The sequence below is a fragment of the Macrotis lagotis genome, chromosome 4, assembly GCF_037893015.1.
Source record: "Macrotis lagotis isolate mMagLag1 chromosome 4, bilby.v1.9.chrom.fasta, whole genome shotgun sequence".
Taxonomy (NCBI): domain Eukaryota; kingdom Metazoa; phylum Chordata; class Mammalia; order Peramelemorphia; family Peramelidae; genus Macrotis; species Macrotis lagotis.
Genome location: NC_133661.1, coordinates 124,185,787 through 124,212,821, shown reverse-complemented (window position 1 = coordinate 124,212,821; position 27,035 = coordinate 124,185,787). Strand labels below are relative to the sequence as shown.

General features: G+C 37.0%; 1 protein-coding gene across 1 annotated transcript in view; it reads right to left on the bottom strand.

Annotated features, from left to right (window-relative positions):
• Positions 1-13,504: 13,504 nt before the first annotated feature.
• Positions 13,505-27,035, bottom strand: part of LOC141521457 (recQ-like DNA helicase BLM) — a 56,153-nt gene continuing 42,622 nt past the window's right edge. The window contains 6 exon segments of the mRNA XM_074234038.1: positions 13,505-14,198; positions 17,843-17,883; positions 17,885-18,030; positions 22,441-22,563; positions 23,614-23,806; positions 24,396-24,595. Coding sequence (XP_074090139.1) covers positions 14,021-14,198; positions 17,843-17,883; positions 17,885-18,030; positions 22,441-22,563; positions 23,614-23,806; positions 24,396-24,595 — 881 coding nt within the window. The 3' untranslated portion in view covers positions 13,505-14,020.

The window sequence follows — 27,035 nt, the reverse complement described above, 5'->3', positions numbered from 1 at the left end:
CACTAAGAAAAAAAAACAACTAAAAAAGAAGAAGTAGCATTAAATGTGTGTGGTATTCAATGCAATTAATTGAAGGGATGTTTTTTCCCTTCCCTGCAACCTACCATCATTACACTATCAGATTAATCTTATTAGAATGCTATTTACATTATGTCACTCTCCTTTCCCGTAGCCTTCAGTGACTTTCCAAAGTCCAAACTTGGTCTTGACATATAAGGTCCTCCATAATGCAGGCTGCTTTTCCTACCTTATCTCAGACTAGAGAAATCTCTTCTAGTCAATCTGGCCCTCTTTAGGGCTCTTCTCATTTCATCCTCCATCCCCAAGTTCCCTTTTTACATTCCCCAGCCTCTATCCCCATCTCAATTTGACTCATTTTTCATTCTCCTACAATACCTCTTATGAATACCATTATCTATGGTTATCTCTTTTCCTTGAAATCTTGAGACTCTCTACATATTTTCTCCTTTTTTTCCTGTGGGCAGGGTTGGAACCTCTTAGTTTTGCATCTCCCACAGAAGATCCAAGGCATACAAGTAAGAATGTTTTTCACAAAAAAGTTTGGTTCATAGCATCATAAAGACATAGATGTAGAGGCTGGATGAGACCACAGAGAGGTTAAATGACTTGTTCAGGTCACACTGCTAGTATTTGAGGCTGTATTTAAAATTCAGGACTTTTTGATTCTAAGTTCACTATTCACTGTGTCATTTAGCTGCCTTAGTTTCTTTTTCTTTTCTTTTTTTTTCTTTTTAGGTTTTTGCAAGGCAAATGTGGTTAAGTGGCTTGCCCAAGGCCACACAGCTAGGTAATTATTAAGTGTCTGAGACCAGATTTGAACCCAGGTACTCCTGACTTCAGGGCGGGTGCTTCATCCACTGTGCCACCTAGCCACCCCGTGCCTTAGTTTCTTGATGAATGATTGTCTAATTGGTGCCTAGGGCTGGGGGTGGGGTGGGGAGTAAGCTAAGCTATAAGGTTATTCCACATATATTGTTCTAGACTTTATTGGGGTTTGAGTACAGAAGGTAAACTGCATAGAAAGTGTGTGGTTGGTGGTTATCAACCTGACCTAGATTACAAGGCAGAGTTGACCTTTGCTACTAACTAGACAACTTGAGTAGGCTGGTCCATGCCTCTGGATAAGAGCTGTCTTGTGATCTGATTCATTCCACCAAAGAGGAGTAGGCAGGATCTCTCTAATAAAGTGTCTATAGGCTGAAAGATTCAGAACAAATAATATAATGACTTTTCACTCAATTATTTTCATCCTGAAGGGGCTCTTCATGGGGAAGATACAAGGCCACCCTCAGAACACGTAGGAGAGAAGTCAATGGGAACTCATGTCTTTATCATCCAGATCAGTAAGTAATACAGAGCTATCATTTAGGATTCAAAGAAAGGAAAGCAGAATTATGCCTACAGGCAAGTGAAGTGTAGGTGTCCAAGCGTAGGTGTCTGGCTCTCTCGATAACATGAAGTTGCTTAGATTAAGGGACCAGACGCCTTTGCCCCAATCCTCAAAATTGAGCAACTACTAAGGGGAATGGGAGGGGGGGTCATATGACAAAACATCCCTTCTTCTTCTGATTGAGGGACAAAGAACCAATCACAGGGAAATAATATTTGTCTGGAGGATCTGAATTATTCTGCTTTTAGGCCTCAAATCTAAAAGCAGAGTCGGAACCTGACCTTGTAGCAGGTACCCTGGGACATGATTTTGCTGCCAATAAGCCTGGCTTTGTGCCTTCCTACATCACTTCCCCCTAATTTTTCCCCCAGGCTGAGCTTTTGCTCTGGGGTTGGCCCAGCTGCTCCTGGCCTTTACCTTCTTGGACTTTTCTCAGGGTTGGACATTTTCCCAAAGCAAAATGGGCAAATTCTCAAGCTGCTAGTCCATTAGTCAGAATGTCCAGGGACAACAGAGTTTTGCTGTTGTCTATCTAACCATCTCTATCCTGTTGCTCCCTGCTTCTCCCTCCTTTGAAAAGTCTAAGTGCTACAGGTTATTTTACTGATGCACGGTCAAATAAACGATCCTTTTATATTGGCCTGCCTCTAATTTGTTACTAGAGCTGACTAGTTTACTCCTGGTACAATCTTGGGTACATCACAAAATTCTCTGGGCCTGTTTTTCTTATGTGTAAATTGATGGGGTTGGACCAGACCAGGGTTATTTATTTAGCTGGGTGCCATGAACTTATTTAAAAAATATTCTGATGACTATATTTGAACATAATTGGTTGTTTCAATGTTATTCTGAGAAGTGGTCCATAAACTTCACCAGATTACCAGGAGGCGTCTTTGACCCACAAAAAAGGGTTAAGAACCCCTGGACTAGATGATCTTCTAGGTCTCTTCTTGCTTTGAGAATCACAGGCTTCTTTTTTCTCCCATATTCATAAAAGCAGCACCTCCCAATGCAAATCCTGTGGCCAAAGAGTGCCCACTGCTGCCACCCTGTGGTTGCCTCTTGAAGCACTACTGTCCTTTTGGCGAAGGGCAGACAAGCCCTTCCATTCCTCTGATCCAAATGGTTTAAGACTTTATAAATGAAAACATTTACTCCTGCTCCCCAAAGAGAACTTGTTTCAAAGGGGCAAAAAATATGGCCTTGATGGGTTGCTCTTTGGGGATGGGGGGAGTCTTTTGGGGAACAGTGGTTAGGTCTCAATTTTGCAAGTTTTCCATTCCATTCAATCCATTTATTAAGCACCTTTGATGTCCAAGACATGGTTCCAGATACTTGGGACAGAAAAACAAAACATGCCCTCAACAAATTTAATAGAAGAGGAGAGGATTATGATATGAATAAAGAAAATGCAAAACAATCCAAGTCAACAAGTCACTAAGCATCAGCTGAGGATACAAAGAGAAGTAAACAAAATGCCCTGAAGGAGCATATTTTCTAGTAGAGAATATCACACAAGCACGAAGCAATAAATAAAAGTAGGCACAACATAATTCCAAGAGTGAAATTATGTCAATAGGTGGGGAAGTGGGGGGGATCCCTCTCTTAGAGGAAGTGGCACCTGATCTAGTCTTTGAAAGAAGCTAGGCATATTTGACATAGAAATGAGGAGAGAAGCACCAAAATGGGAGAGAGGACATTGGGTATGAGAAGCTGTTAGAAAACTGGGATAGAGGGTCCACTCAAGAAATTCCAGTGGCTCCACATCAGTTCTGGAATCTACATAAAATACTATTTGATGTTCAAAGCATTTTCACTGACTGCCCTCCATGTCTCCCATGCTCTCCCTCCTCATCTCCATCTCTTGGCTCTCTCAAGTTCCAGTTCAAGCCCCACCTCCTTTAGGAAGTCTTTCCTAACTTCTCTTAATTCCATTGCCTTCCTCTAGTTAATTATATCCAATTTGTCCTGACTAGAACTTGTTCATATATAATTGTTTGAATGGTTTTTTCTCCCATTAGACTGTGCACTCCTTGAATAGGGTCTGTCTTAGCACATGGTTGATGCTTGTTAAATATATATTGGCTGACTGAATGAAAAAAAAAACTAAAGTATTAAAAGTTAAGAAATAACACCAGATAAGGGGTGAAGGTCAGAGGAACAGAAGAGAGGTTCATTTAGCTTCTCTAGGAAAACTTGGGGTAGCAAATACTTTGATGGAACCCGGCAAGATCAAGTATATGATGATGGTGGAAGAGGATAAAACCACTGTGCCCTACAGATTACAGCAGAGAAAACACTTTTCATAAGAAACCCAAGTGTGTGGTTATAATTGGCTCATGCCTTCCTCTTTTGAAGGGACACTAAAGCCTAGAGGGGTGTGGCTGATAACTCACAGCTGACTGATCCTAGAGAGACTAGGGAGGGAATAAGATAGCCGTCTTCATATATTTGAAGGGTTTCATATGGAACAAGGAATTAGACTTGTTTTCTCAAAACCTAGAATGCAAAAGCAGGGTCAATAAATGGACATTACAGGGATGTAGCCTTAAAATGCAAAATAAGGAAAAATTGTAACAATTAGAGTTGCCTAATATGAGGTAGACTTCCTCATTCCCTGATGCATTCTTGCAGAGGATTCATGAAATACTTTTTTTCCTTCTTTCTGCACAAGTTTTACATTTTAATTGTATCTCTATTATATGAAGAAGGGTGTGTGTATGTATATATATATGTATATAATATATTATATACTTATCACATACTACTTTTCATTTATATTATCTCATTATCTTGGATACTCCTTCCTGTCTTTCTTTCCTCTTCCCTTCTTCCCCACTTCCTTTGGATATAATAAACTTTTTTTTTTTTAGGTTTTTGCAAGGCGAATGGAGTTAAGTGGCTTGCCCAAGGCCACACAGCTAGGTAATTAAGTGTCTGAGGTCGGATTTGAACTCAGGTACTCCTGACTCCAGGGCCAGTGCTCTATCCACTGGGCCACCTAGCCACCCCCACAATAAACTCTTAATAGCTGTTTATTGAATTGACTGAAATGACCTCTGGGATATTTTAAGACTGAGTTTTCTACCTGTATCAGAAAGATCAGGGGGGATTGGATTAGATGACCACTTAAGGCTCTTCCATTTTGGTGAATTCATTTTTTTTTTTAGGTTTCTGGCAAGGCAAATGGGGTTAAGTGGCTTGCCCAAGGCCACACAGCTAGGTAATTATTAAGTGTCTGAGACCAGATTTGAACCCAGGTACTCCTGACTCCAAGGCCGATGCTTCTGACTCCAAGGCTGCTTTATCCACTATGCCACCTAGCCGCCCCAGGTGAATTTATTTTTGAGCTGTTTACCTCAGTTGTGAGAAAAGCACCTTGTTAAAAAAAACCATCTAAAGTGCTATTAAATATAGCATATATTAATTATAATATAAGCAAATTCTATAGTAATTAAATATAGGTGTTATTATTTATTCTGCAGACAAGGGCATTCTTCTAAGCATTCAAGTAAACAGGATTCTGTGATAGTAAGTCTTAATCTTTCACTGCCTCCAGAATCTTCATTGTTGGGGACTTGGGCCATAAGCTTCAGAATCTAAGGACCTACAAATGACTCAAAAAGCCTCCCAGTTTCAGAAAGTGAAAGAAGACAGAAAAAGAGCCCCCCTCCCCCCACCACTTGAGAGACACAAATAAAAAGAAAGGGAAAAACAGTTCTGCTATGTGTTCCAATGGATTTCTAACTAGAGGAATCCACTTGATGACCCATACTTTTATCTTGAGCAAAAAATGTCAAGTACAAATTATTGAGAAATTGGCTTTAGGGCAAATTATTTTTGTTTGAGTCAGATGACCACATCCGGACTAGATATTATTTCATTTGGATATAGACAAAGTTCAGGGGATACCATACTTAGTTTCAGTGTTTCAAACATTTCAACAAACATTGCGTACCTACAATATGTGAGCTGTGATAATTGCTGGGAAAATACAAAAGATAACATTTATTAAGCAAGTTAGGGTTAAAAAAATAATTGTCACATCATTATTTCAATTAAACTTTGACACAATCTTGTGAAGAATGAATTTATATTATTTTCTGTCTTATATGAAGAATATATACTTTTTACAATTGAGGAAACTGAGTCTTTTTCTCATGGGTATAATAATGGTTTCATCTCTATGTATCTCTTGGAGAGAAACTGATCCATTTTCCAATCTAGTCGACTCTGTTCTTAGGGGAGTTATCTTTTTTTTTCCCAAAAGATTTCACCCCACTTAGGAACAGAGAGGAAAATAGTTGAATCTTCTTCCTTCTCCAGACTTGGTCATGGTCACTGGGACTCTAAGGAACAGATCCTTCTCTATCCTTAGTTTCAGTTAAGTGATTCAGGTATGCTTTTTATTTTTAAAAATTTGTTTTCATCCATATGCACATGTATATTTTTAAGTTACAAAATTTCCTTCCACCCTCTCTTCCCACCCCCCTCCCCTTAGCGGTGAACAGTCAGGTTAGCATTGTTACATACATATTTTGATAAACATGTTTAAAGACAAGTATGTTTTTTTAAAACCACAATCCTTCCCAGATCTGATATTGCCCACATCATATTTGCCCCTGGAAAATTGGCAAATGTGGATTGTAGTTGCTCTATTTAGTATGCCTTTGAAAGAGTTTAAGACATAATGGACGTTTCCAAAATGAATTTGGAGTTGACTCCTTTTGAGTAATTGATTTCTCAAGGCAAACTGAAGCCCAATCAAAGGTTTTCAGGGGTCCTTTCATCCACTGGGAATGGTCAGTTAGACCACTTAATTTAATAGAGCTCCTTCCTTTCAGAGCAAAAAAATTGGCTCTTTCCTTATAGGAATCTGTGGTCTTGGTTTAGTATAGTGTCTTGGCCATAGTTAACATTTAATGTTTGGAGAGTTGAATTGATTCACAATCTACAATCTGCAAATGCAAGGGGTTGTAGCCCAGGTGCTGTATTAGACACTAGATACAGAGACAACATCCTCAACAGCACTTATCAGATCTTGTCCTCAAGTAGCTTAAGTTCTATCAGAGAAAACATCAAATACACATTAATGTGGAAAACCCTGGAAGAGTTGTCTGGAGCCACATTTGAAGGTTGGTTCGTTCTTGTCCATTATCAAAAACCAAAATAACATCACAGATGAATTACTACAGTGTGTCCAACTGTGGCTGATCAAACCTATAAGAGCCTGGAATGCTCTACCATAGGATGGGCACAAATAATCCACGTGAACACCTGGGATGGGTATTCTAAACTTGCGCATCCCTCATTTCTTCTGAGTTGCCTCAATTCTGCTCAGAGAGCACTGCACCCCTCATAGAGATGCTGGGCGGTCCTGTGCCACTGTCTCCTGTGCTGCACAATCAATTCTAAATTCTTAAGAGACCCTCAGTGTCCAGGTATTGCTTCTTCTGACCCCCTTGTGACCACTTGCCCTGTGTGATTGGTCCATAAAATAATCTTTTTGACAAGTTCTAACATGACCAATGCAGCATAGTTAAACTTTCCATAGTAATGTTGAAATGTTAGGCAATTTAGCTCAAAGAGGACCTCAGTGTCTGGTATCTCCTCCTGCCAAGGTGATCTTCAGAATTTTCCCAAGATAATTTAAATGGAAGCAATTCAGTTTTCTGGGATTTTTGAAGGCTTGAAGGTATTTAAATGCCAGACAAACAGAAGCATTTGCATTTCATCCTAGAACCAATAGGGAACCACTTAGGTTTTTTTTTTTTTAGGTTTTTGCAAGGCAAATGGGGTTAAGTGGCTTGCCCAAGACCACACAGCTAGGTAATTATTAAGTGTCTGATACCGGATTTGAACCCAGGTACTCCTGACTCCAGGGCTGGTGCTTTATCCACTGTGTCACCTAGCTGCCCCACTTAGGTTTTTTGTGCAGGAGTGATTTGGTCAGATCTGTGCTTTAGGAATGTCACTTTGGCAACTGTGTGGAAGATAGACTGGAGTCCTGCTCTCAAGGAGCTTACAATATAATGGGGGAGACAACATGTAAACAACTATGTACAGAAGAAATTTGAATGCACTATAAGAATTGGGAAAATTTTAATTGGTACTCTAGTTCAAGAAGCAGAGATGAGGAGTATATAGGCATGGAGACAACAGTTAGTGAAAATATTTGGAATCAGGAGATGGAATAAATGTCTTTCTGGAGGAACAGTATGGAATAAATGTCTTCCTGGAGGAACAGTAAGGTGGCCAGGCTTCTCTCCTTGGATGGGTCCCAGAGTATGTAGGGAGGCGGAAGGTGGAAGAAGACAGGACAGGTTGAGGCAGGAATCAGGTAATGAAAGGCTTTGAATGACCAAGAATTTTATTTTTGAACCTGGAGAGGACACAGAGTCACAGTAGATTTGTGAGGATAGGGTATGACATGGTCCTATCTGTGCTTTAAGATCACTTTGACCATTGAATGGAAGATGGACTGGTGTATGGAAAATTGTGGAAGGCAGAACAATCAGAAGGTATTGCAGTAGTTCAGACTCAAGGTAATGAGGGCCTATACCTGTGGCAGTGTCCGAGGAGAAGTATATAATCTGATAGGTGAAAGAGGAAATGACAAAAGAAACAAAAGTTCTAGCTTTCAAGGATTATCTTTACTAAGCATTGTCAGTATGGTTCACTCAGTTTCCATCACCACTTGTTGCTCCAAATCCCCTCAATTTCCTTAATACAATAAATGTTAATGAAAGAAAAAAATCAATAGTCCTTTGCAAGAGATTGGATATGGGGAGAGAAAGTCATTCTGGTTACCATAATAGGGAAATTAGGAAGAGGGAGGGGCCTCAGTTTGAGATGTTCAATAGGTTAGAGATGTAAACCTGGAGATTATTGGGTTAAGGCTTGATAAGCAGATATAAGAATCATGAGATAATAATTGAATTCTTGGGAGTTGATGATCAAGTCAAATTGTAAAGGAGAAGAGAGATCTGTAGGAAGCCCACAGTCAGCAGGGACTTTAGATTAAAATCTATCAAAGCAGACTAATAAATCAGATGGATAAGAAAAGCAGGAGTAGTGTAGGACCAATTGTAGGAGGGCCAGGCTTGCTACCTACTTTTGTACTCTTCCCTCCCCCAAGCTGAGAATGGTTTTTACATTTTAAAATACACCAACCATTCTTAGTTCACTGAATATACATTAACAGTGGTAGCTGGTCTGGCCCATGGGTTCTAGTTTACTGACCCTTAGAACAAGAGTATTGGGGCAGGTAGGTGGTGCAGTGCATAGAACACTGGCTCTGGAATCAGGAGGACCTGAGTTCAAATTCGGCCTCATACACTTAAGCCTAAGTGACCTTGGGCAAGTCATTTAACTTTATTGCCTTATAATATATTGGAACTGGAACAATGGCTTAAGTTATTTAACTGTAAATGTGCTTTGACTCAAATATACCACCAAAATAAACTGATGTATAATGAAGTGAGCAGAACCAGAACAGTGAATAAATAACACTTCAGAAAAATCCCAACAATACCATTTTAAAAGATTTAAGAACTTTGATCAATATGACCAACTAGGATTCCTACCAGAGATGATGAACTCAATGTACAGAGAGAGACATACATAGCCAGTGTAGGGAATTTGTTTTGTATAATGCTATCTGATACAAGTATATTATTTTTCTTTCTTTTAATGGGGAAGTGGGAGTAGGGAGCTGGAAAGGGATGGTGATAGGATTATCAAAATTTTTAAAAAATCATTGAAGCACTCAAAAATGCAGATGAGAACAGAATAAAGGTTAGTAGGAAACAGATAAGGACATAACATGAACTTATTATCTGCCTGTAGAGAAAAGCAAGCTATTCATAATATAGATCAGCAGTTCCACATCTAGTTCTTTCTCTTTTGCTTTTTATATGGCAATACTCATCTTGCAAAATTGTTAGGAGGTAATGAATGAAGTAATATTTGTAAAACACAGCACAGTGCCTGGCCTATAGAAAGGGGCATATAAATTCTTATTTCCTCCCCTCATCCTATTTGATGTTGGTTAAGTTCAGAATTTAAAAAAAAATTCTAAGTGGGACAATGAATGTTACAAAAATATTCATATTCTAACCTATCAATCTCTCTTTTAGATTTGTGCTTAAAGGAGGTTGGTGACAGGAAGATCCACTTGTAGAAAGATATGGTATACCATTTATAGTAAGAAAAGTCATGTAGAAGAATATTGGGGAATAGCTAAGTAAATTGTGGTATATGAATATAATGGAACATTACTGCAATGTAAAGAATGACAAATGATGGGGCAGCTAGGTGACACAGTGGATAGAGCACCGGCCCTGGAGTCAGGAGTACCTGAGTTCAAATGTGACCTTAGACAATAATTACCTAGCTGTGTGGCCTTGGACAAGCCACTTAACCCCAGTGCTTTGCAAAAAAATAAACCACCCTAAAATGACAAATGAATATAAAGAAATGAGAAAGTTTATATGAAATAAAGAATAGATTGAATGCAACATAATGTAGAAAATAACTTCGAACAGCAGTAAGACATAGGAAATATAGAGAATGATGCAGAGAATCTAGTTACATAGCAGATAATAAAGGTTTGTTTATTTGACTTTATCAACTGGCAAATAACAAGGGTACAGTTGCAGTATAAAAATGGGTAGTCACTTTTTTTCAAACTTTGTTTTGATTTTTTTGGTTTGTTTGGTTTCATCACTATTAGCTTGATTACTCAAAGCTGTTCTCGGACTGTCTGTTCTTCATTCATGGATGTATTTGAACATTGCAAGTAGCTAAAATTTAATGAGCGGTTAGTGGATAGAGCACCAGCCTTGAAATCAGGGAAGACTCATCTGCTAGAGTTCAAATCTGTTCTCAGACACTTACTAGTTATCCTCATCTGTAAAACAACTTGGAGAAGTAAATGGTAAACCACTCCAATTGCCAAGAAAACCCCAAATGGGGTCATGAAGTAATACACAATTGAAACTACCAAACAACAGAACTTAAAGAAAAGTCTATTAATTAAAAACAAATTTAAACTGGCAATAAGAGAGCTAACCACACTGGGCAGGTATTAGAATAGGTGGGTTCTCCATGTTCTAGTTTTTTTTTGCAAGGCAAATGGGGTTAAGTGGCTTGCCCAAGGCCACACAGCTAGGTAATTAAGTGTCTGAGACTGGATTTGAACCCAGGTACTCCTGACTCCAAGGCCAGTGCTTTATCCACTAAGCCACCTAGCCACCCCTTAGGCCTCCCTGACTCATGCAACCTCATTCTGGCTTTTCCTAGCCCATCTAAGAACCTGAAAGGTAAACAAGATGTAAATGGTCTAGTCTAGTGTATACTTCCATCAGGAACCTTGATACATTTTAGGAGGAAGAGATGACTGGTAACCAGGAAGAAATCGCTTTTAAACTGTAATTATGGAACTGGATTACAAGCAAATAGGGAGTGAAGGTTAGGTTTTTGTGAAATATTATGGTGAACAGAGAGTTATTCTGCTGGGTGGGGGGTTAAATTGCAGCTGAGCTCCTTTTGCCTCTATACTGGGCTACATTAGAGGGTAGGAGGTGGCTCAATGCTGGTCATTTTGGTCCAAACACATTTCATTGCTGTAGAAAGTCTTTCAATGTAGATCTGCAGCTCTTCAGTGATTTAACCAGTGCTCACAATGGCTAGTGTTTATCAGAAGGCCTTAAATCCCAGACTTTGCTACTCTCAGACATCAAAACCCATTGTCACTTGTAACCAAAGAACTTCCTAAGGAGAGGACTTTTAAAAAGTAGCCCAAGTTGGTTAGCTCACAGGATTTATGCCAAATTGACAAGACTAGATTTGGGTGTTACCTGATGACCTTTAGGCCAAGTAATAATAGCTTTCTTCCTAACAAAAATTGAGAGGCAGGAAACGAATGACTTCCTTTTAATGGATAAGGAAACTAAGGTACACAAACAGAAAAACCAAGTGATCTGTGGAGGGATCACACAAATGCTAAATGTCTGAATTGGGACTAGAACACAGGTCATCTGGTTTCAGCTTTCTATTATACCACATACAAAAATATTCATGGGGTGGAGGGAGAGCCCTTCAAGGATATGAGGAATTTAGACACCAACTTTGGCAAGGAAATTGGATTGAGAACTAAGACTAGATCATGTATCTTCTGACCAAAGGAGCCTCTACTTAGGAAAGTTTGAGGGACACTTGAGAACAAAGTTCATTTTTAGGGTTTTTCAAGGCAAATGGGGTTAAGTGGCTTGCTCAAGGCCACACAGCTAGGTAATTATTAAGAGTCTGAGACCAGATTTGAACTCAGGTACTCCTGACTCCAGGGCTGGTGCTGTATCCACTGTGCCCTCTAGCTGCTCTCAAAGTTCATTTTTAACAAAGCTTTAAGTTTTAAATTTTTTTTCTCTTTACATGGCTGGGTGATCAGAATTTTACCTTGGTACTATATCATAAAGTTGTTGTAGGGTAAGTCTAAGGGCTACGTTATAAGTTGTTATTATTGAAGAAAAGCTAAAGAAAAAGAGGGAGTTTTTATCTACTGAATACCATGGTCAGGGTGGACCCTCTCTTTAAAGGAGATGGAGGTACTTCATGTGAGAATTTAATATCCCTAAACTAGATTTTGAACATTGGAGTAGAATTACTCTTCAATGTCTCATTGTTTTGATGATATCTTTCCTTCATTCTGGAAGACCATAACATTAGGGCAGTAATGTCATGACAAACACATGAATTGGATTTGAGTGAGGGAGGGGGGCTGTGCTAAGTCACCAGCCTCACTTTCTCCTTCAGAATCATCTGAATTCTGTGACCAGATATGAATCAAGATAATTGGAGATGACCCTGGATGCAAGGCAATCTGAGTTGTGACTTGTCTAAGGTCACACAGCTAGTAATTTCAAATATTTGAGGCCAGATTTGAACTCCTATCCTTCTGACTCTGAGGCCAGTGCTCTATCCACTGCTGCCTCATCTGATTGGTCTATTGTCAGCCAGAAGCATTTGAAAATTTCATGGAGAGGGGAATATTCCTCACCAAGCACCTTTACAACAAGGTTTCTTGATTTTGTCATAGTCTTATCCTAAGAGTAATGATTTTAAAGGCATAAAATAAAATACAAGTTTATAAGAAACCAATTAAGTTGAAATGCAATTATCAAATTGTTATTATTAAAAAAAGTTCATAGGTCTTAGGCTAAGAATTCTGGACATAGAGGGAAGTTCTGAAGAACAGAGAGATTAAGCTATCAAAGAATAAAAATTCAGAAGAAATGGAAAAGGAAAAAAATCAACAAACTAAACAAGGTAAAGAAATCCTGAAAAAGGTGGGGGGGGGGGCAGAATAACAAAATATAAGCAGAAGGGGAAGACAGGTAGAGAATTTTGAACTAACCTTTTTTTTGGGGGGGGGAAGGAAGGGAAGAATTAGATAATAAAAATAAAATCAATAAATAAGTAAAACTTCCAACTGGAGAAAGAGTTGACAAAAACAGGAGGGAAGGGAAAAAAGAATCTAGGGGAATAGGATTGCATCAAAGTATATAAAGCAAAACTATAATTTATAGGGGGAAAATTCCTGACTTAAGAGGAACCAAAAATAAAAAAACCTCCTTAAAAGTAATACTAGAAATAGGAATGGATTAAATAATATAAATAGATAAGAATACAAATTACTTCAATTTGTTCTTTACAAGGATGGCATCTAAAAAGCAAACACATAAAATAAAAATGAGAGGCTGTAAAAAAATTCACTATGCATCAGGTGAATCCAAAGAAGCAGGAGTTCCAAGTAAGTTATCAGACAATGTAAAAATAAAAATTTGTAATATATATGGAGATGAACAAGGAAACTGCTTAAATGAACCCTAGACAATGAACCAAAAATAATATTAAACATATTTCAAATTGACATGGCATCTAAAATCATAAAGCAAAAATTAAATTGCAAAAAGACAGACAATAATACAACAGTAAAATTCTTTAACTTTTTTCTCACAGACAAAACTAACAAAGATAAATGAAAGGAAAAATAAATATAGAACTGGACAAACTGTTGGAGAAATTAAAACTGATTTATGGAGCTTCTAAAAGGGAACTACTAAAGAATTTAACTATTTCTTAGCATCACAAGCACTTCTACAAAAATTGATCATGTGATAGGATCCAAGGAAATTGCAAATAAATATAAGAAGATAGATAGAGGAAAAGATATTTTGTGTTAGGGAGGCAAGGAATAAGTTCTAGGGCTTTGGAGAAGGTCTAGAAACATGTTGGTCTAGAAACCTTTGTAGTATTCCTGAAATGGGAAACCAGAGCAATCACAGGATTTTAGAAAACTTTATTATTAACTTCATTGGCTGACTGATTCCAGCTTTTGCTACTGAAAACTATGAATATCTAAAATAAAAGTTTCTCTCCACCTCCAAAAAGACATCATAACCCAAATAAATGAAGATCTTTAATATTTAAATAACATCTACTTCATTAAAAATAAAATTTAGAAGTTCTATTATAGCAGTTAGAATCCATTACAATCAATGCAAGGCAGATGATGATAGATATAAAAATAAGAGCTAAGCATGGATGTTACAAAAATGAATATGCTGGTTGAAGGAATGGTCTATTTTTAGGTTTTGGTGGAGCCATAATCCCCAATTTTCTACTGGCTCCTGAAGTTACTTGAGAACTGTAAGTTGCTGAATTGGATCCAATTGCAGCTGAGGATTTGCTTTTGGAAGATGTCTTTCTGCATGTGTTAGATGTCCTAGAAATATGATCAAAGAAATCCAAATTAAATTAATATTGACTTCATTTTGATTGGCAAAATAAAATTACACTTACCATGACTTATTTTAGGCAAATATGTAAATAAAACTCTACCAAACCAAATAAGCAAAGATAGTAAGAAATGGCTTGAAATAGAATAACATGAAGATGATTTGTAAGTCCAGTCCTGCCACCAGTAACATTCCTATATACATAAGAATTGCCATTTTGAGTCATACACATGGTCAGCCTAATATTTTCTCTTCTAAGGCCAAAGATGTCTTGAATGGGATATGCCCTTCTCAATATGAATCTCAAAAAACTGGAGATTTGCTGACATGTTTTCTTGTTTTGCTTAATAATTGACTATGAATTTATCTAATGACCCATCCTGATTTTCCCAACCTGCACAACTTCTTAGTAGTACTAAGTTACATGAGTTTACTTCCTGATCTATAAAGTTAACCTTTTCATTTACCTAAGTTATTATTAATGTTGTTAGTCCTTTGTTCTAGAAGACCACCATGATATCAGGGAGGTGACACCATCAGGAGGGGTTGTGCTAAGTCCCCAGCCTCATTTTCTCCTCCAGAGCTATCTGGGTCCAGTGGACTGATATGAGTAAGTACGACTGGAGATGGCCCTGATGCAAGGCAGTTAGGGTTAAGTGTTTTGCCCAGGGTCATACAATTATTAAGTATCTGAGGCTGGAATTGAACTCATATCTTTTTTGATTCATGCTAGTGCACTGTCCACTGCCTAGCTATCCTTTAAGTATACTTTACTTTTTTTTTTTAAAAGATTTTTGTAAGGCAAATGGGGTTAAGTGGCTTGCCCAAGACCACACAGCTAGGTAATTATTAAGTGTCTGAGGCCACATTTGAACTCAGGTACTCCTGACTCCAGGGCTGGTGCTCTATCCACTGCGCCACCTAGCTGCCCCTATCTAAGTATACTCTAAAGAAAGCTATCTCCTAGATCAGGGATTTCAGTAAGTTCATACTATTTATTCATATACTTCTCAATTTTATAGATTTTGATTTCATATCCCTGTATTCCAGTTTGTTATAGTTACCTATTATTGATTGTTTCAATTAAATTAAATAAATGAAAACACTTTAAAGTTAAGCCCCCAAACTCTTGACCCATGTAATCATATTCACATTCCAGGAAATTGTATCTCTGGGAAGAAGTGGTGAGAAGGCTATTAGCTCAACTTTGAAATAGCTTATTCTTGACTTGGATCAAACTGCTGGAGTATGTAGGTGAATTCTGCTGATCCCTTTAAAATTGACAGCAGAAAGAAAGTAGAGTTGGGTGGGCTTAATGGGCAATGTAACCAGAGGCACTTTTGGTCCCAATCCCATGGCCTGGTGTGGGAGGAGCTGCTTTCTTAAAGCTGCCTCCCCAACAACTTTTCCCATTGCTGCTTCCAACTATGTCCAGTTACCTTTTAACTCAGAAAGGAAAGTGGGAGTGGAAGGGTGGCCAAGGAAGGTGAGTATGGTCTCCAGCTGCAGCTCTCACTCCCCCAAATGGTTTATTCCCAAGTCCTCCCAATACCGTCACTTCCCCTGCTGACCTGAAGATAATGGCTTTTTATAAAACAAAAACAAAAAGCTGCCAGACTGCGCAGCAAGATAATGGCAGTGTTATCTAGAGAAGCCTTTCTGCCCCAGAGTTATTTCCTGCTGTATTGTAAGTGTGCTGAATGGACGCCCAGCGTTAACTCCCCGGCACTTTGCTGTGCCATGCCATGCCATGCCGCTAGTGTTTCTTTGGGCATGTTGTCTGGACTATAGTCTTCTTTCAGCACAGAAGATCTTGGTTAAATTGATCCTTGTTTTTCTTAAGTAGTTAAGCTGGAAGGTGAAATGGTCAGTCTACATTGTTCTAGAAGAAAACATATTTTCTAGTTTCCTAAGCTGATCTCTTACTGAGAAATAAATGTCAAATGAATACCTGGATTTACTAAATTATTAAGTTAGCTTATAGTCACTTCTAATTCATTTAGGCACTTTTTTAAAATCCATAGTTAGAATATCAACTGACAGAAGGGCCTGGGTTAAGGGTTCTGAAACCCTTCTAGGTGAGTAGGCACAATGTACCTAGAAAATTCTCTACAGGAGCTGGGTGAATGAAAATGCAATAGTAATAATGAATTGTCTTTTCATTTTTAAGAGAGTGGAGTATGAAAAAAATCAGTAACAAATAGAAGTGTATTTTGGAGTAAGAAGAGATACTTATATTTGATAACATTATTAAAATTCATCATCAAAATCTGTGAAGCTGTTCAGATAAAACTGAATTTCATTTAGATTGACAAGATTTGAGGCCAGATTTCAGGTAAATAAACTAAGTACAGAAAATAGCCCCTGGCTTAAGATTAGACCAAAATTAAAGTTATCTGGAAGATCATTCACCTGTTTAGGGAACAATTACATTTGTGCATATTCTATTAGGGAAATAAAACATTTCCCAAAGCAGCAGCGTAAAGGAAGAAAATAAGAACATTACAATCCCAGTGGAAAAGCTGCTGGTCTCTGGTGTACTGAACACCACAAAATTAAACTCATTCTTAGTAATGAGCTTAAATTTCTGGGCACTAGAAGAACTAGTATATAAAGGTAGTGATTCCACCTCAAAAGTGATAATTATGGAAAATATGACCTCTATCCCAATTCCAACCTAATTTTCAGTTTTATTCTCTAGGAGGAAATAGGAAGAATACAACAGCTTGCAAAGCTTACTACAGATTTTTCCCATTATCTAAAAACATCTCTGTGAAAATGTCGTTATTTTTAGTTTCACATTCTTTAGATTTAAGTAACAGCCACAACCCTACCCATCCCTTAACTAAACAGCCAACAATCCAGAGCTCTCTTTTATGGCTATAATTGGAAGACTTGCAGAGAGACAAGGGTATAAAAAAAAAAATGAAAAATAACCCCAAGACCTTTGAATTATACTATTCTGTATGAACTCAACAAATTAAATGCTTTTTCTTTCCTTACCAACAAATAATAATGAACTATATCTTCTTTCACCCCAAATGCATCAAATTTCTGATTTTTAAATGGCTCCTAAAATGAAACGTTGATGATGTTATAATGATATTTGGAATCCTACTAATTTTGAATTAGAATTTACAATTAACTGCTTAACAGTTTATAAATGTAGTCCTCTATTGGATTTTCCAGGTTACAACTCTCTCTCTTGGATATTATTACAAAGATGGGGGATATAAAATCAAGCAAAGTTGATCTGTTTTCCATCATATTCTTAACATACCAATCCAGAAAACTTGCAGAGATTCAGAATTACATAATTTTGAAGAATTTTAATTTAAGAAATAGCAAATATAAGATAAATGATTGTATAGTGATGGGTTTACTTGGTTTATGTGTAGAGGTACATAATCAGCTGAAGAAAATTAACGATTTTAAAAATAATCTAGTCCAGGATAATTTAAGAATCTAAAATATAATTTTTATTTACTCAAATCTGAGTATCTAGTGTATATACTTTAATAAATATTTGTTGCACGAACAACAAACGCTTCAAATCATACCAGAGACATATTATAGTTTTCTTCCTGCTACTATGGATTGGAAAATATGACCCAAAGCAAAAGAAACATACCTCCTTGAATTTGATTGCTGGTTCCCATTGCTTGTTTTTTTTCCTTTTAGACTTTTGAAAGATTGGCAACCTTCTTCTCTTCCTCTCATTTTTAGTTTTATTTGGAAAATAGTGAGAAGATACTGCTGTTTCTTCTTCATTTCTTTCAGCATCATGAGGACTTAGCCATAGGGAATCATTATCTTTATCTACAAATGGACAATAATGCATACAACTAATGAAATATATATATGTATAAATACACATATACATAAATATAAAATAGTATCAGTTGTATTGTAATCTTCTAATACCAGTTGAAATAAATGGATACAATTTGCAAAGTCACAAAACTAAGATTGTGAACGATTTTCTTAGTATTATGTAGCACTTGTGGGACATCTTGGGTATTTGACAAACTTTTGATATACCATGTTTCATGGAATCCTGGACTGAGTCAGGAAGGAGATCAAGGTTCTAGTTTTGGAGCTACCATAACTTTCTCTGTGATTAAAAACAAATCACTTCACCTCTAGATCTCAGTTTTCTTATTTGTAAAATAAGGAGGTTGGACTAAATGATCCCTAAAGTTCATCCCAGTTCCGAGCAATCTATGGTGCTATAAAAAACTATACCCATTTCTAACAGGGACTAGTACTTCAGTAGGTAAAAGCTTATTTAAAAATTAAGCAACAAAAAAATCCTAGGCCAACTTTTCTTTTTGTATGTACAAACACATCTTCACATAACAGCTGTGAACATTTCATTAATTATGTTGTCAAAGGGAGTCTATGAATGTATACTTTTGCAACAATGATAATTTACATAATTATTTGCATTTAAGAGTATTTTGTAGTCAAAGAATTTATCTGCAGAGCACAACTGTGACTTGACTTCTATTTTTCAAAGAAAATCATCTGCTGTTTGGCTGGTAAACCAGAGAAAGGAGTAGGGAAGAAGTCTCCATAAAGATTGATGTTCCAGTCCACTGTACCATCTGGATGAATCTACATGTTATCACTAGCATGGAGGGCAGAGTTCACTATCCATTATGGTCCTATTTCATCTACACCCATGCAGCTTTCAAATATTTGTCATACTAAAGACAATGCCTCTTCAACAGAGATAGTATGGTATAATGAAAAAATCTTGGCTGAGATTCAGGAAATCAGGATTCTAAACCTGGTTCTGTCACCCCCAGTAGAGTTTCTTTGAGCATGTTACTAAAAATCTTTGGGTCTCAGTGTTTTAATCTCTAAAATGAGGGAGATGGATTAAGGTACTCTTTCAGCATTAATATTTGATGATTCTAGTTTGTAACTGGAAAATGTCTAAATTATTTTCTTTGAGTATTCAAAATAAAGCTGAAGTTTGGATAACTATAACAAATAAAACACTAGAGTATTGTTAGCCCTACTTCTCAAATACATTTTTATCAGAAAATTAAAAATAATGATGAAGAACTTTCATCAATGCTGTGATCAATTTTAACTCCAGGAAATTGGAAAATAGTGGACAATAGCTATGAAACATGGCATTTCCATCAGATATGGGCAATGTGTTGATATGTGTTGCCTAGTGGATAGCATTCATTAAAGAGGTTTTATTAGAGGAATCACTGGGTAGTATGGTGATATGATAAAGAAATCAACATCAATAAAACACGAGTTTTAGAAAACCAAAGCTGATAGACTGAGCTAAGCTTAAGTCAAGAAAAGTTATTCAAGAAACATTTGTTAGGTACATACTGGTGAAGTGCTATGAATGCAAACAAAGGCAGAACAATCCCTGCCCTCATAGTCTACTGGAGGTTGGGGGGAGATGATAGGCAAACAACTCTGTACAAACAAGCTATATAAAGGGTAAATTAGGAGATTATTTCAGAGGGAAGGTGCTAAAGTTTTGGCAGAAGATGGGATTTTGAGATTTGAAGGAAGTCAGGAGACAGATGAGGAAGTAAGAATTTTGAATATGGGAGATAGTGAAAAAGCATGAACTTAGAGATGGAGTGCCTTTTGGGAGTGACAGCAAGAATTCAGTGACACTAGATCATAGAGGACAAGGAGGGGAATAAGGTGTAAGAAGACCAGAAAAACAGGAAGAGATCAGCTTATGAAGGGCTGTAGAAGTCCAAGAGATTTTATATGTGATCATGGAGGTGATAGGAAGCCATTGGAATTTAATGATTAGGGAAGTGATATGGTTACAATCATGCTTTGATAGCTGAGTGGAAGATGGTCTGGAATGGGGAAGAGCAACCAACAGGATATGGTAGAGTCTAGTCATAGAGTGATAAAGGTCTGTACTGGGGGGAGGGAGGTGTAGAGGTGGGGGCAGCTATTACAGAGAAGAGAAGGGAGTGTATGAGAGAGATTTTGAAGGTGGAAATGACAAGATAGGACACAGATTGGACATAGTAGAGAGGATACTTAGGTTGTGAGCCTGAATGACTTGAAGAGAAGTTAGTCAAGACCTGGGTTTAAGTCTTGTCTCTTACATACTGGCTGTGTGACCTTGGACACAGTCTCTTTAAGACTTAAAAGTTGTAAAGAAGATGCTGACCTGCATCATTATAGGGTCAAGTCTCTATCCCTATCTAAGATACTCTAGTAACCTAGTTTCAGAAAGAAGGTATTGTAGAAGTGAATAAAAACATAAAAACTGGATCTTGACAATCACTAGCTAGGTAAGAGCAAACTACCCCAATTCATTTTACCTTCTATTCTTCCATTCCTATTCTTTTGATCCTTCCCTACCTATGCCTCATTCTAAAGTCACCCAATCCTTTCACTGGACTTGATGAGATTCCCATTCTAGAATGAAAAGATTTCTTCTTTCTTATCTCACCCTTCATCTACTAGTCCTCACTGAGACTTGATGAATCTACATTCTCTTCAGAACAGACTATCTCCCTAACTCTTCTTTATGTGCTTCAAACATCCCCCAAGTCTCATAGCATCAAGTTATTGTTCTAAATTCCTTTTACCTTTCTTTGTCAGACTCCTTGGAAAAAAACTGTCAACCCTCACCACCTTTACCTTCCTCTCATTCACTCTTCAATCTTGGTTTCTAGTCTCACTCAAATGAAACTGCTCTCTCTGAAGTTACCAACTATCGCTTTCCAAGTCTGATAATGTTTTCTCAGCCTTCAACTTTTTTTAACCATTGGCTACTATCTGAAAGTACTGTCCACTCTTCTCTCTCCTTGTGTTTTTTTTTTTTTTTTTTTAGGTTTTTGCAAGGCAAATGGGGTTAAGTGGCTTGCCCAAGGCCACACGGCTAGGTAATTATTAAGTGTCTGAGACCGGATTTGAACCCAGGTACTCCTGACTCCAAGGCCGGTGCTTTATCCACTATGCCACCTAGCCACCCTCTCCTTGTGGTTTTCATGTCCAAACTCTTGTCTGCTTCTTCTACTTTTTTTGTCCAACTATACCATCTCAATCACACCCATATCAGGTCTCCTCACCAAGGATCCTCTGAATTGTCTTAGACTGGTTCCCCTCTCTTTTCCCTCTATGTTTCCTCTTGGATGAGCTCCTGGGTCTATATATATCCAGTTATAGGCTCTTGTCTGAGCTCCAGTTTCCTATCATATATCATTCAAATCAGATGACCCAGAGACATCTTGATCTCAGCATGTCCATTCCCCCAAATTCCCTCCTCTCCCAAATTTCCATTTTTGGTAGAAGTTTCTCTCTCCCTGGTGACTAAACTTGTCATTGTTTTGCATTCGTTATCCTTTCTTTCTTCACATATCTAATTAACAGACAAACCTTGCTATACCCATTTCTATAACATCTATTACATCTGACTCCTTCTCTTCACTCACATAGCTATCAACTACTTAAGGTCATCTTGCCTGGATTATTACAATAACTCCTTACTTGATCTTTTGCCTCAAGTCTCTCACTACTCCTGTCTATCTTATACACTGCTGCCTAAGTAATTTTTCATTAAGCACAGATCTGGTCATGTTACTGTCCTACTCAATCAGCTCCAGTTGTTTCTTTTGCCTCTAGGATAATTATAAGACTTTCACAATTATGTCTTGGTTCCAATCTAGTTTCAATTATCATTGGACATTACTTTTTCTCTGGCACTTTCTGATCCAGCCAAAATGGTCTTCTCTTTGTTCCGCAGAAGACAGTACCATCTTTTTCATCTCCTATCTCATCTCTGTCTCAAAAAAATGAGTTTTTACTGACTTTCCTGGCTACTTATACCCTTGTTCCCAAATTTTCTTGACTACATTTCTACTTATTCACTTCATATTTATTGAAGGAAATGAGATCTGTTAAACTGCATAACTTTTTCTACTAGATCATGCTATTCCATGATCCCACTTTCAGTTCTTTAAGGTGACAATTAAGTTTAAATAGTTAGTTGTATTAGGTACCCTGATGGTTTGTAAGAATGAATTTAACTTTCACAGGGACTTATTCTTCTAATATTCTTTTGGCATTGATAGGTCTAGCTCTCTTTGTCAAAATGTAAACACTTAATAGAAAGTAAAAAAGTCATGTGCTTATTCAGGGGTTTAGTTTTTAAAGACAAAGATGAGTTACTCTTAAATAATAAACAGAATGAAATATTATTATATTGAATAGATACTGAACCTGGCAATGTCCACTCAGAGTATTTTTGGAGTACTGAAATCACTTCAGCACCATATTTTTCCAATTTGTCTTCTGTAACACCATCAATCTGAAGCAAAACCTCAGGATCAGAAGATAAAGATTCTATGCACAGATATAAAACAAACTGAAATCAGAAATTATAATCACCATTCTTATCATACATTTATAAAATAAATAGTACAAATTAAGCAATGGGCATTTAAAATACATTAAAAAACAATCTCTGTCCTTGAGAATTTACAATCTAGCTAGATGTACAGGACATGCAATGCAAGGCAGAAACCAGGATTATTAGTACGTGTTAAAGGCCAAACGGATGGCAGTGGGAAGAGTGAGTAATCATAAAAAGTTGAGATGGCTAGAGAAGACTGAGGTAATAGAGTTGAAAAGAGAACAAGAGGGACGATGTAAATAAAAGTGTAAAAGTGAGAATGTGCATGATTTAAATAATTAACAGACCTATTTGACTGGAGTACTAGGGGTAATACCCCTATTTGGAGACTAGGTAGCAATGTGAAAAGTAGTGTTTTCATTTACAGAAATAGTATGGAGATTAAACTGGTTGAGTCTAAGATATAAAGAATAATGTAATCATTACAATCATCCTAGGGTTAAGTGAAAGGGACTGGGTTAAGATGGTGGAGGAAGAATGAAAAGTTAGGGGGTGATTATTAACTACAGAAAAGGAAGACCATGAAAAAAATGCATGTTATTCTCAACTAACTATGGGAATATTTAACTTTTCTATGGATTTTAATACTGAAGACAATGAGATCATGGTACACTATTTGAGAACAATATGTAAAACAATGTAATGAAGGATATATTATTAACAAAGGGCTATTTTATTCTGACACAAATTAAACTACATTTTTTTTTTTAAGGTTTTTGCAAGGCAATAGGGTTAAGTGGCTTGCACAAGGCCACACAGCTAGGTAATTATTAAGTGTCTAAGGCTGGATTTGAACTCAGGTACTCCTGACTCCAGGGTCAGTACTCTGTTCACTGAGCCACCTAGCTGCCCCCAACATTTTTAAGCTTTCAATGAATTTTAAACAATTAAAGGTGTATTCATAAGAAAGAGGACCAATTAGAAAAATTAATTTTCAGGCTATTAATTTATAATTCAAGTAACTGAAGGTTCATACATACCTGCAAGCTTTTTTAGAGTAACAGTATTAAATATATTGAAATAATGGACACCAAAAACCTTTCCAAGACCTTTGCAGACCTCTGTAAGTTCCTTTAGGCATTTTTTAACTACTTCTTCTCTCTGGGATATCTTTGCTACTAAAGCCTTTTGTTTTCTTACACCACTGAAATTTTCAGTTTCCACGAAGTCCACCTTTGGGGGAAAAAGTTAAAAAATGAATTGCAAATAAACACACAGATGCTTTACAAGTGAAAATCATTTGTAAAATCACTAAAATGAAAATCACTCATGCATCAGTAATCTGATGAATAAAGAAATTCTATTAAATTTTGATGAACCATGATTATACATGTACAAACTACTTAAGACTGTTTACTGCCATGATGGGGAGGTAAGGAGGAGAAAAATGTGGAACTCAAAAGAGGTTAGAAAAAAGTAAATGTAGAAAACAACCTTTGCATTTTATTGGAAAAGATTTAAAATATATATACATATATATGTATATATATAAATTTTTTTTTGTTGAATCTGGGATGACTCGTTTGATTCAGTTTTTTCTTTAAACTTTCCAGGAGAAATGATTAGAAATTCATAAGGACAGATGAACACAAATTTACAGGACTACCTTTTATAAAATATATATATAATTTAATATACACACAGCAATACACATATTTAAACATACAAATGTTTATGATATTTCTAACACAACTATTCCTCTTTACTTAAAAGAAAGATATAGATGGAAGGTAAAGATAAATTTAAATTAAAAATGAGTTACCTTTAAATATCCATTCAGGACCGCCTGGGCTTTCTCGCCTAACATAACATAGGCAATTGCTTGGTCATTAGCATTGATATACAAATCTTCATCTAAAATTTTGTCAAGTATCACCTTTTTCAAAAGTCTTTCGGCATTATGTCGTGAATAAGCAGCTCCCTTCCCAAATATGCCTGACTGAATCTTAGCATTTTTATGCCCTGAAATCACAAGAAGTTTCTTTAGCATATATAGATAATACCACCAAAATCAGTCCCTAGTGATTTCTACAGGATGACAATTGACAGATGAGTCTGAATTAGACAAAACATGGACTAAGTTTGAATGGACTTATTTCATAAAAAATCTCATGGATAGATATAAAAAATAGATGGCTAAATGGGCATCTTTTAAATCTTTAGATCTGTTTTTTTCTTTTAAATCATCTATATAAAATACCTGCTCTTCCTATTTATAATAAAAAATAAGATGTGGCATCCTACAAATATTATATACACATATACACCCACATACATACACTAATTATATACATAGCACATGTATTCAAAGAAATGTTCTATATAACAGAGTTATTTACATAACCTTAGCAACAATGTTTTGCTGATTGTTGTCCACAGAAATTCTTGTTTTTGAATAAAAATTTTCAAATACGGAAAAAAAAATCAAAACTGACTTGGGTGAATTATACCAATTCTATTCTTCTTATACAGTAAAAAGAAGTTTTGATTTGCCGTTAAGCAATAATTAAACATAGACTCCAATTGCCTCAAAATATGCTAAAAAAACCCAATTTCTAAATTGTACACTAGAAACATTAACACCTAACTAGATCTACAACAACATGTAGGAAAAAGACAGAATAAAAAGCAATGTGCTTTTGACATTTATTATTTTCTGGAGGGCTTCACATTCATTTCAGAAGTTTGGAAAAAAGGATTCCTAACAATATCCTAACTATAAATACAACTTCACAGTAAGGATCTATTTTGATGCACTAAGAAGTTTATTATGAGAAAAGACCTGTGATGAAACTGGTTAATAGCTTTTTAATATAATTTTCCTCTAGGGGTGCTAGGTGGTGCAAAGGATAGAGCACTGGCCCTGGAGTCAGGGGTACCTGAGTTCAAATCCGGCCTCAAACACTTTATAATTACCTAGCTGTGTGGCCTTGGGCAAGCCACTTAATCCCACTGCCTGGCAAAAACTAAAAATACATACATACATAATACATACATGAAAAAAACTTTCCTCTAAAAAAATCAATACCTACAAACTTTTCACCCAAACTTTTATAAAAGTGGTTAAATAATATAATTTAAAAATTTTTTTATATTTATTTATTCTTTTTGTACAAATGTTTTTTATGCATTAATAAAATATTCTTAAGAGTAAACAGAATACCCCTCCCCCCACAAAATATGGACTAGCTTGAGTGATAAAGGGGAGAGAAAAAAATTAAAATAAAAAAAAAATAGTAATAATTGTAGGTATGGCCAGGTGGTGCAATGGATGGAGCTCCAGCCCTGGAGCCAGGAGCACCCGAGCCCATATCCGGCCCATACACCCAACTATCACCCAGTCGTGTGACATGCAAGCCACTCCAACCCCACTGCCCTGCAAAAACCAAAAAAGGAAAAAAAAAAACAAAAATAAAATATAATAGCAATAATAGTAGGGGTGGCTGGATGGCGGACAGAGCATTGGCCCTTGAGCCAGGAGCACCTGAGTCTGAATCTGGCCTCAGACACCCAAAGATCACCCTGCTATGCGGCTCCAGGCAGGCCATCCAGCCCCATTTGCCCTGCACCCCCCCCCAAAATAATAATATTAAAAAATGTGCTTCAGTCTTTGTTCCAACACCAACAACTCTGTTGCAGGTGGATTACATTCTTTATGGCAAGTTCATCGCGAAAGTTACTTCCATATTTTTCCCATTGCCATTGCTGATCGCAACTCCCTCCTTTTGTATTTCTCTACTACCACGTATTATATTTTCTCTCTCCTTTCACTCTGACTCTGCTGTAGGGTCACTGATTGGCGCAGCAGACAGATTCCTGGTCCTGGGGCCAAGAGGCCCTGAGTCCCCATACCACCCCTTAGGCCCAGAATCCACCTGGCCCTATGGTCCTGGACAGGCAATCCCAGCCCCTTGCAAGAAGTAAAAATGTGTTATATCTGACCACTCTCTCCCCATGGTTCATCCTCTCCTCCATCACTCACATTCTCCCCTTCCCCTTGTCCCCCTCCTTACTCTAGATGTCTATACCCCATTGAGTATATATGCTGTTTACTCTCCTAGCCACCTCTGATGAGAGCGAAGATTCCCCCCTTCCATATCATTGCAATAGCTCATTGTAATAAAGAAAAAACTTATTATATGAGATATCTTGGCCTATTCCCCCTCTCCTTTTTCTTTCTCTCATCACATTTCCCTTATTTTCTATTGACTCCATTTTTACACCATATTTTATCTTCGAATTCAGCTTTCTCCTGTGCTTCAACTATAAAAGCTCCCTCTACCTGCTCTATTAACTGAAAAGGTTCATATGAGTATTATCAGTGTCATTTTCCTATGCAGGAATACATGCAGTTCATCCTCATTAAGTCCCTCATATTTCCCCCCCTCTCCTCCAGTCTCCA